The sequence below is a fragment of the Gossypium hirsutum genome, chromosome A11 (assembly GCF_007990345.1).
Source record: "Gossypium hirsutum isolate 1008001.06 chromosome A11, Gossypium_hirsutum_v2.1, whole genome shotgun sequence".
Classification (NCBI taxonomy): Eukaryota; Viridiplantae; Streptophyta; class Magnoliopsida; order Malvales; family Malvaceae; genus Gossypium; species Gossypium hirsutum.
Window position 1 is genome coordinate 48293467 of NC_053434.1, and position 8957 is coordinate 48302423.

Consider the following 8957-nt stretch of genomic DNA (forward strand, 5'->3'; position numbering starts at 1 on the left):
AGTGAAAAACAACTTAGAGATGAACTTTATGAGACACCTATTCGAACAAATAATCAAATAGAGGAAAAAGATAAAGATGAAGAAGAATCTTCCTCCAAGGATCCTGAGGAAGAAAAAGATGAAGAAATAGAGAAAGATAAGTAAGTGTAGAGTTTTTAATCAAATGATCAACAAAACAAAACAAAGAATTATGTGTTTGAAAGCTCAAAACAGAAGCAAAATCGGATGAAAAAAATTGAGAGAACAAGTTGGCAACTCTCATTACTTGAATAAATAACATTACATGAACATAAATAGTTAAGTTGAGAAAATAAAACTTGCTTGTGCAAGTAACTAAGCTGTTAAATCAGCATAATGAGTACCTAAAAGCTACCAAATCAGCTAAGTATCTAACTAATCCTTAGCAAATACAATAGTTACAATGAAAATAGCAAAAGTCAACTATCACATGAGCTAATCACTCGAATTGCGTAGTGGACAAAAGCATGCTGCTGTTCCATTGCTTGGTCACTTGTTGGCTCGTGCATGGCTGCATGGTAGCTTGTATGTTGCTGCTGTAGTTGCCATCTTTCAACAGTAAGACTCAGTAGGAAACACGGGGGAAGAATTTGATGAAGAGAAGCTGTATGATAAAAGGTCTAGTTAACTGATCCCACATGTTTTCAAACAGAAAGTGGGACAAAGTAGGGAATAAGAGAAGGAGATGAAAAACAAACTGAATTTGACTTACCAGCAAGCTTTCATACTTATGCTGATAGCGAGACATTGGCTGAACCGAGAATAAAAAGATAAAGGAAAACAACCAATGGAAGATTACACAGGCCTATCACTCAAAGCGAGTGAAAAAATAAAGATACGATCAAAGCATGACCACGATTATGTCAGGGCAAAGCCTTGTGATTTTCTGAACAATGAAGCTAAGAAAAGGTGGAAATTTGTGTCAAAGAGAAACCTTGATGTTTAACATGTGATAGATAGTGAATAGTTTGAAAGATATGGTTTGCTTCACTTGCTTGGTTCAACACATCTTTTGAAAATTGTCACGTTTGCAAAGCCTTTGTTTCTGATATTGTCCAAGAATCCTATTGCAATGCTAAAGAGTATTGTAGATAACAAGTCTAAGCATTATATGCAAGAATATACTTGAGGGGCATGAGTTCAATTTTAATACAAATGTTATTAATGCCTTACTTGGTCATCCTATAGTGCTGAAGGAAAATACACCAGGAAATATGACAAATTGCCTCAATCATCACAGGTGTAGTGGCGAAAAGTTGGCTTACATAACATAAATTTAAACATTGTCTTCTTTTTCCTTCCCCAATATTACAAAAATAAAAAATACAGATTTTTACAATACAATTGATTACTTTGTTCGCATATACCATTTATACCACTTTGGTATACAAATTCTTCTGATAAAACAGTAGATATTTATTGTCTCATACCTTTCTTTTGTAACTAGAAAGTAGTTATTTCATATTAGTCCACGCCAATGGCATCGTAAACAAAAACCATAAAATTGGTGTTCATTTCAAACAAGGAGAGTAGTTAAATTCTATTGAATTGCAAACCTAGACAAAGTCATAACAATATAAATACTTAATATGCAACCTTTCAAAGCATTTCTAATTGTGAAGAAATAGAGGAAGGGTTTTCTAATATCATACTTGATTTCTTAGCAGCGGCCGCCATATAATCTTTGATAAGAGGCTTAATCTTTTCAACTGTGATAATAATTCCCCAGAACATGAGACGGTATACAACCACCATGCCAAACAAGATTGCAAGATCAATCCATTTAGAGTATCCCATTTCAACTTGCCAAAAGCTTCTCAAGACTTCATCACCAGTAATGGTGGGAGGTCCCCCAACTTGATTGCCGGGGAAACTTAATCCTTCAAATTCATTCTTGTAGAATCCTTGATTCGCATACTTGTGAAATGCGATGTAGTACATGGGGTACCTCCAGAATGGTTTAGGGAGGTCGTCTGGCAACCGAAAGAAACCGCCATTTAAAATCATTATCCCTTGAATACCAGCCCCTGTAATGATTCCCATGAGATAATTCGGCACAACGCTTGCAACAGTCATCATTATGCTCTCGACCAGCATCGTGCTAGTGAAGAGCAATATGACAAAGTACATAAAGTGATCAAAACTCTTTTGAAGTCCAACCAGGTAATAGGCTAGTGCTCCTGGGATTAAAGAGATAACACATAAGTAAGGAATGGATGAAATTGTGTTTCCAATGACAAATGCTCCAACCCCATAATGTCCATTTAGTCTTTCTCGGCCAAATATCTGATTTTGGTGAAGAGAGGAAAAATGTCAAAAACTAATGAACCATGTACGTAAATGTCTAAATGGTGAAGACATTGAAAAAAAAGTAGTACCTTCATGTCTTCAACAAAAGAAGGGAATCCTCCTATCGCCATGAAAGTCAAGAATGCCGCAACAAACATGAGCATGGATCCTCTAGCCTGAAAATCCCAAGTTTTGGTAATTCGTTTACATTATCTTTACTAAATAATGGAATAGTTTATAATATGTCATCAAGTTACCTGAATTGAGCCGTAGGTTAAGCCAATATCATGGAATATAGTCCCAACACATAAACATAATGCAATGTAGATTGCAAAGCGAAGCCAGTAGTAGCCTAAATCACGATACATATTAATAAAAGATCTTTTTGTAAGAACAATGCTTTGGGTAATAAAGCTGGCTTGACTTCCCTTCTTCTCTAGAGGCCCTCTTTTCTGCAAGTAAAGAACCCATACAAGTTATAGTAATAGGCTTTTTTGGGTTAAAGTCTCTTTAAGACTTAAGTTTAAAACAAGCATACTTGTTGGGATATCTTTAATACGTTATGCTGAACTTGCTTGCATATCTCTGATGACTTGTAAGACTTAACAAGTGCGTCAATGATTTCCTCTGTGCTATTGCTTCCTATTCCTTGCTCTATGTCCTAATCAACACCAATAATTCAAAAATTGCTAATTAACTTATCAATTGCATAGTTTATACTTTGAGTGAAAAGTATCAGACACTTACTTCATCAAAGTCTTTGTTGATTGTTCTAAGATAGTGATCTGATGGGTTCCTTAAAGGTGGACATGGGAAGCCATTTGTAGCAAAAAGCTAGAAACAAGTTTAGTTTTCAAAAGAAAAAAAAATCATCAACCAGTCATAATTAGTTGCCAATTTGGACGAATATTTGAAAGATAGATCTATGTATACCATCTCTGCCATTGAAACAGGACCAAAATAGACTGTTTTGCCATAGGAAAGTAGGCAAAGATTATGGAAGAGCTCAAAAACTTCACTACTAGGTTGATGAATGGATGCGATTATAGTCCTTCCATGTTGGTGAGCTAGTTTCACAATCCGATTCATAACATGGTAGGATGCTGCACTATCTAGTCCACTAGTGGGCTCGTCAAGAAAGAGAAGCTCGGGCCATGTTAAGATCTCAATACAAATGCTGACTCTCCGCTTTTGTCCACCACTAAGTCCTTTGGTGCTCCACCCTCCGATTCTGGTGTCCATGGAATCTTGCAACCCCATTTCTCTGATTGTCATTTCAGCTCTTTCTTTCTTTTCAGATATTGACATGGAATCAGGCAGCTGAAGCTGTGCTGAGTAGAAAACAGCTTCCCTTACTGTAAGCGTTGTCATTAAAGTATCATCTTGAGTAACATAAGCCTAATATTGAACATTAAAAAAATGTTGGTTAGTGATTTTCTTAGGCATGCTTTGATGAAAGTCATAATTCCCAAGTTGTTATATGAAAATACAAATAACTCTACTATAACAAATATATGGCATGTAAACACATATAGCATAAGGTTTATCAGTCAACAAATTCAATAATTACTAGTACATTATTATGAAAGAAGTAAAAATAATATAAAAATTTTGCAGTACTTTTTGAAAAAATAAAAATTATAGGTAAGATAGTAAAAAAAAAATGCAATTTTATTTTTATTGATAAGGTTGAGGATTTAGATTCTTGAGCATTCAAGTTCAATACCTTACTAGCATGTTTGGATTGGTTAAAAAGGAAGGAAAACTAAGCCCCCTTGCTTGGACAACATATTTTTACTCTGAAAAAAGAAGGTAAAAAGATCTTTCCAGTTGTTCTCAATTTTAAAATTGAACAAATTGGTCCTCTTAACAAAAATTGGAACAATTTAATCTTTGTCAGTTTCGAAAGTGAGCAACTAAGAACAATTCATCACAATGTTAATGTATTCTATCAATTATACATAATTTTAATTGATATAATAACAAATTTAGCCTTTGATGTTTATATATTTTATCATTTTTGTCTTAATTCTAAAAGATCAATAAATTTAACCTAAATATTTACACATTTAGAAAAATTTTACAGTATAAATTTATTAAATTATGACTAATTTGATAGAATATGTTAATTTTTAGGGCTAAATAATAAACCATCCTACAATAAAGATGAAAACATGGAATAAGGAGATATTTTTGGATTATTAAGTTTCTATTTTTTAAATTTAAAAAAATTAACAGTCTCACCGTTCACTTCTTTTCTTCTTTTTAAATTTATTTTTCCAGACACTAACCATCATTTCATTCTTAGTTTAAACAAAAATATCTTTGATATATTTTATGATTTATGAAGAATATTTATTTTTATAATTTTTAATTTTATTTAAATTTATTATTATATGTTATTATGTAAAAGGTGAAAATTAAAAAATAATAAATTATTTACTTTCCAAACAAAATATTTTATAATTTATTTCCTTTCTTTTCTTCTATTAATTTTAATTATTCAAATATATCATTTCTTGTCAATTGGTATCTACATTATATTCTTATTTCAGATGAGATTTTTTAATAATAATAGTAATAATAAACATTAGTAAAATCAAATTAAATCAAATCAGGTTTTGAAACTGTGTTAAAACCATGATGAATATTTAACTGTTACCAGAAATCCAACTTAAATAGGAGACATCAAGATTTTAATATTGAACAAATAACAGTCATATTTAAGTTTAAGGGATTTGGATTAACTTAAGCTTCCTCTTTGGTATATAATTTCCATACCGAAGTTCCAAAAGCAAGTGTTTCCTTGCGACCATTAATTAGGATCTCCCCTGTTTGATGCATACGCGAACTTAGTAGCCTTCCTGCCAATCAAAGACCTTTTTTTATCATTTTGTCATCCAACCTTACTAAAGAAGCAGTTTGCAGACAAAGTTTAATGGAATTATGTAAAAGATATTAACATTAATTATTTTATAACTTTAGGAGATAAGTGTGAACCAGGATGTAAACTAAAACAGGATCTAACATTTTACTTTTGGTGCACATCCATAACGTGGGAGGGGGGGGGCATCAGCCATGCTCCATCCTTTTCCTATAATTCCTCAACTTTTGAAATGTTTCATATTTAAATAATAATAAAAGATTTGACTTTTTCCAATTTTATAATTTATTTGTTTTTCGTCGGCCCCGTATAAAATTCTTAGATTTAGTAATCAAAAAATGTCCACACACGTGATATAATACCATTCCTACTACAACCCAAATAGCATATCCTTTTACTTTTTAAATTTATACACACAAACAAGACTAGAGCCCTAAAATTATCATGCTACTCTTTATACTAAAAATAACATTACATTTTATTTTATTTTATTTATTCAAAAATGATAAAATTAATTATTGTATATTTAAATTTAAAATAAAATAATATTTTTCCTTGAAAATTTAATTCATCTCTATTAATTAAAACTAGTGTAAAAGATAAAATAATAAGATAATTATGCATAATGTGCCCTATGTACTTCATACTGACATATAATAATTAATTTTTAATAGTAAAAATAAATAAATTTTTAATAGAAAAATCAAAATTTTAATCTAAGGTATATAAATTAATTTACTTTTTTTTTAATAAAGGAGAATTTAATCTAACTCTCCTTCAAACAAATTCATATTATTTTTACAGGTAAACTACTAAAATAGTCACTTTTGTTTACCTCAGGTTATATTTTAGTCACTTATGTTTGAAATGTTACGTTTTAAATTATTTACGTTAACGTGTTCTAACATTTCAATTATTGAGCCATTAATTGTCGTTAACAATACAACGATAAGCTGACATGGCACGTTAAATCATCATTTCAAACAAAAAATTTAGGTTAAATTATACAATTGGTCCCTATATTTTTTCGTTTTGAGCAATTTAATTCTTTTTTTATGTTCTTTTAACTTTTTATTTATTTATTTATTTTCCATTATTTTATGCTTTTCCCTGTCTTTTTCATCTCTTTTAACGTAGTTTTTCTATATTTTCCATTTGTTAAAACTTTTTTTATGTTTATGAAAAAATAAAAGACAAAATCTGAAACCAAATTAGAACTTACTTCGTATATTCTCACCCCACAATTACAAACCCTCATCGTCCATCATTGCTTTAACGAACCAATTTGGATCTCTCAATGACCTAGTCCACAAGCTCGCCTCACTCAAAGACCTCACCAGTTGTGAATTATGGGAGTCCACCCTCAACAAAGTTTCCCGAGCCCATTCCTTTAACCTCCTAACTAATCCCCACGACCACCTTATCTATCTTACTTACAATATTCTCACCCTTTCGAAACTATGTTATTTCATAGATTTTTCAAACGAGCTTTACACTCTCAAGGACTAAAATAACCACTATACGAAACTTACCCTCAACTTTACCCAAACCAGTTTGGTTTCATGCTCCCTTTCTCTCTTCAATTCATCCATGCTCGACTTTCAATCAAGCTTACTTAGGAATATCCAAGAAGGTTTAGATCAATTTTATCGTTTATTTAATTTTATTTATCAGAAAATAAAAGAAAAGGAAAGAATAATCTACACGACCCTGTAAAAGTTTGTAAACTGCAAAATTTGTTTTGAATATAAAGAATTCAATTTATGTTTTGATTTGATTAAGGATGTGATTTTTTATATTGATTAGTTAAATTTAATTTTACTATTAAAATTAGGTTAAAATTAGGTTATATTCAAATCGAGATTTGGCTAAAAATGATTGATATTCAGTTTTGAGTCAAATTTAATTTTGATTGATATTCAGTTTTGAGTCAAATTCAATTTAAGAATCATGTGAAAGGAAATAAGATTTGGTTTATTTGGTGGACAAAGATTATATTTTTGCAGTAAAAAATATGAGAAGACAGAAAAATAAAAGGAAAAAAAAAGAAAAAAATTAAATTGTTAAAATAAAAGGTATATGGATTAGTTTTAACAAATAGAAAATAAAAAAATAAAAAAAACTAGATTAAAAGAAATGTAGAAGGGAGGAGAAGAGAGGGAGAAGGAGAAGAGAATAGAAATTAATGAAAAAAAAGAAAAGTTCAAAGAATAAAAAAAGAAAAAATTAAATTGCTTAAAACAAAAAAATATAGGGACTAATTGTATAATTTAATCTAAAATTTTTGTTTGGAATGATAATTTAATGTATCATACCTGTTTACCGTTACACCGATAACGACAATTAACACTCAGTGACTAAAAAATTATAACAGGATAACATAAATGATTAAAACGTAATATTTTAAATATAAATGAGTAAAATATAACTTGAGACAAACGAATGTGACTATTTTAGTAGTTTATGCTATTTTTACCATTATATCATATCTCTATCTGTTTTAGGGTGAGTTTAGACGGACGGTACGTTTACCTGCGGTTAGTGTAAAAATAACAATGACGGTGAGATTAGATACTGTAACGTGAGACAAAAAATAAGCTAAACGCACCGTACCGCACCTAATCGCCTATCCAAACTAAGCCTTAATTTTAGGGAGGTGACCGATCCCATCAACAATTTCCATTGGCTAGTGGCCATGGTCAAGCGGTTCTGACACAAACTTTTTGTAGGTTTACTATTATCTTCAACTAGAAGTTGTGAAAAACTAGTCAAAGTGAGGGACATTCCGATTTTCGGAAAATGAAAATAGAAAAGGGAAGCAAAGATGTAAAGATAAAAATTTGACCTGCCAGTGTATCAAGAAGGGTTGACTTGCCACACCCTGAAGGTCCCATGATGGCTAACACCTTCCCTGGCTCAGCATATCCTGTGAGCCCTTGTAAGATCGCCCTGCTTCCCTTTGTGCCCCCAGAAACAGTCACCCAAAGATCAGTCCATGTCAAGAAAACGCCATCACCTGCTTCCGTCTCAATCCTGAAAGACGCCGCTTCATTATAGGAACCGACTTGTCCAGAAACCATGCTTTGAATCTCCAAGTTGTAATTCTCAGCTGCTTCAGGGTGATGGTTTTGAGATGACATGCTGAATACTGGACTAAGTTAATGAATGAGAAGAGATTGAGTGAAGCTACTGCCCATCCTTAATTATTAACCATTCTTTTTATTGTGGTGATGGTGGGGTATTTATGTTTACGTATACGTGAAGATGCAAGACTTTCCAACTAAAGAATAATTTTTGGAAAATATTATATACACTGCTAGTAGCAGACAAATGTAGAATTGGTTATTTTAGGTTAAAAGTATGCAGGAACCCCTATCGAGAAGCAAATTTTTATTGTTTTTAAATTAATAGAAATATTTAAATCTCTGCAAAGTTTGAAACGTTAAACGTATTATATTGATTAGGTGAATTTATAAGTTCTGCAAGTTTGAAACGTTAAGCAATAAGCATATTATATTGATGCGATGAAATTGTAAGCGGTAGAAGTTTGAATTTTGGGAGGGCATAGATTAAATTGGTGAGATGAGAAAAAAGTTACACGTGGATAAAATCACCCCAAAATCTTTTTGGTGTTGACGGCTGTGTCCCAATCGGATTTAACTACTATATTAATACATTTTATATTTTGTAAAGTACCATTTAATTTAAAATGTAAGTTTAAAATTTTACTTAGAATTATTTGTATTTGTAAATAATTAATTTAAGC

At 31.2% G+C, this 8957-nt stretch overlaps 1 protein-coding gene across 1 annotated transcript; it reads right to left on the minus strand.

The window, feature by feature from the left end:
• Positions 1-226: 226 nt before the first annotated feature.
• On the minus strand, positions 227-8401 carry LOC107897257 (ABC transporter G family member 1). Its single transcript, XM_016822642.2, has 8 exons — positions 8037-8401; positions 5089-5171; positions 3241-3705; positions 3055-3141; positions 2846-2968; positions 2565-2759; positions 2397-2483; positions 227-2304 (listed from the first exon to the last, which is right to left on the minus strand). Exons 1-8 carry the CDS (start codon positions 8329-8331, stop codon positions 1618-1620), a joined length of 2022 nt encoding a protein of 673 aa, XP_016678131.1. The 5' UTR covers positions 8332-8401; the 3' UTR covers positions 227-1617.
• Between the last annotated feature and the right edge of the window lie 556 nt (positions 8402-8957).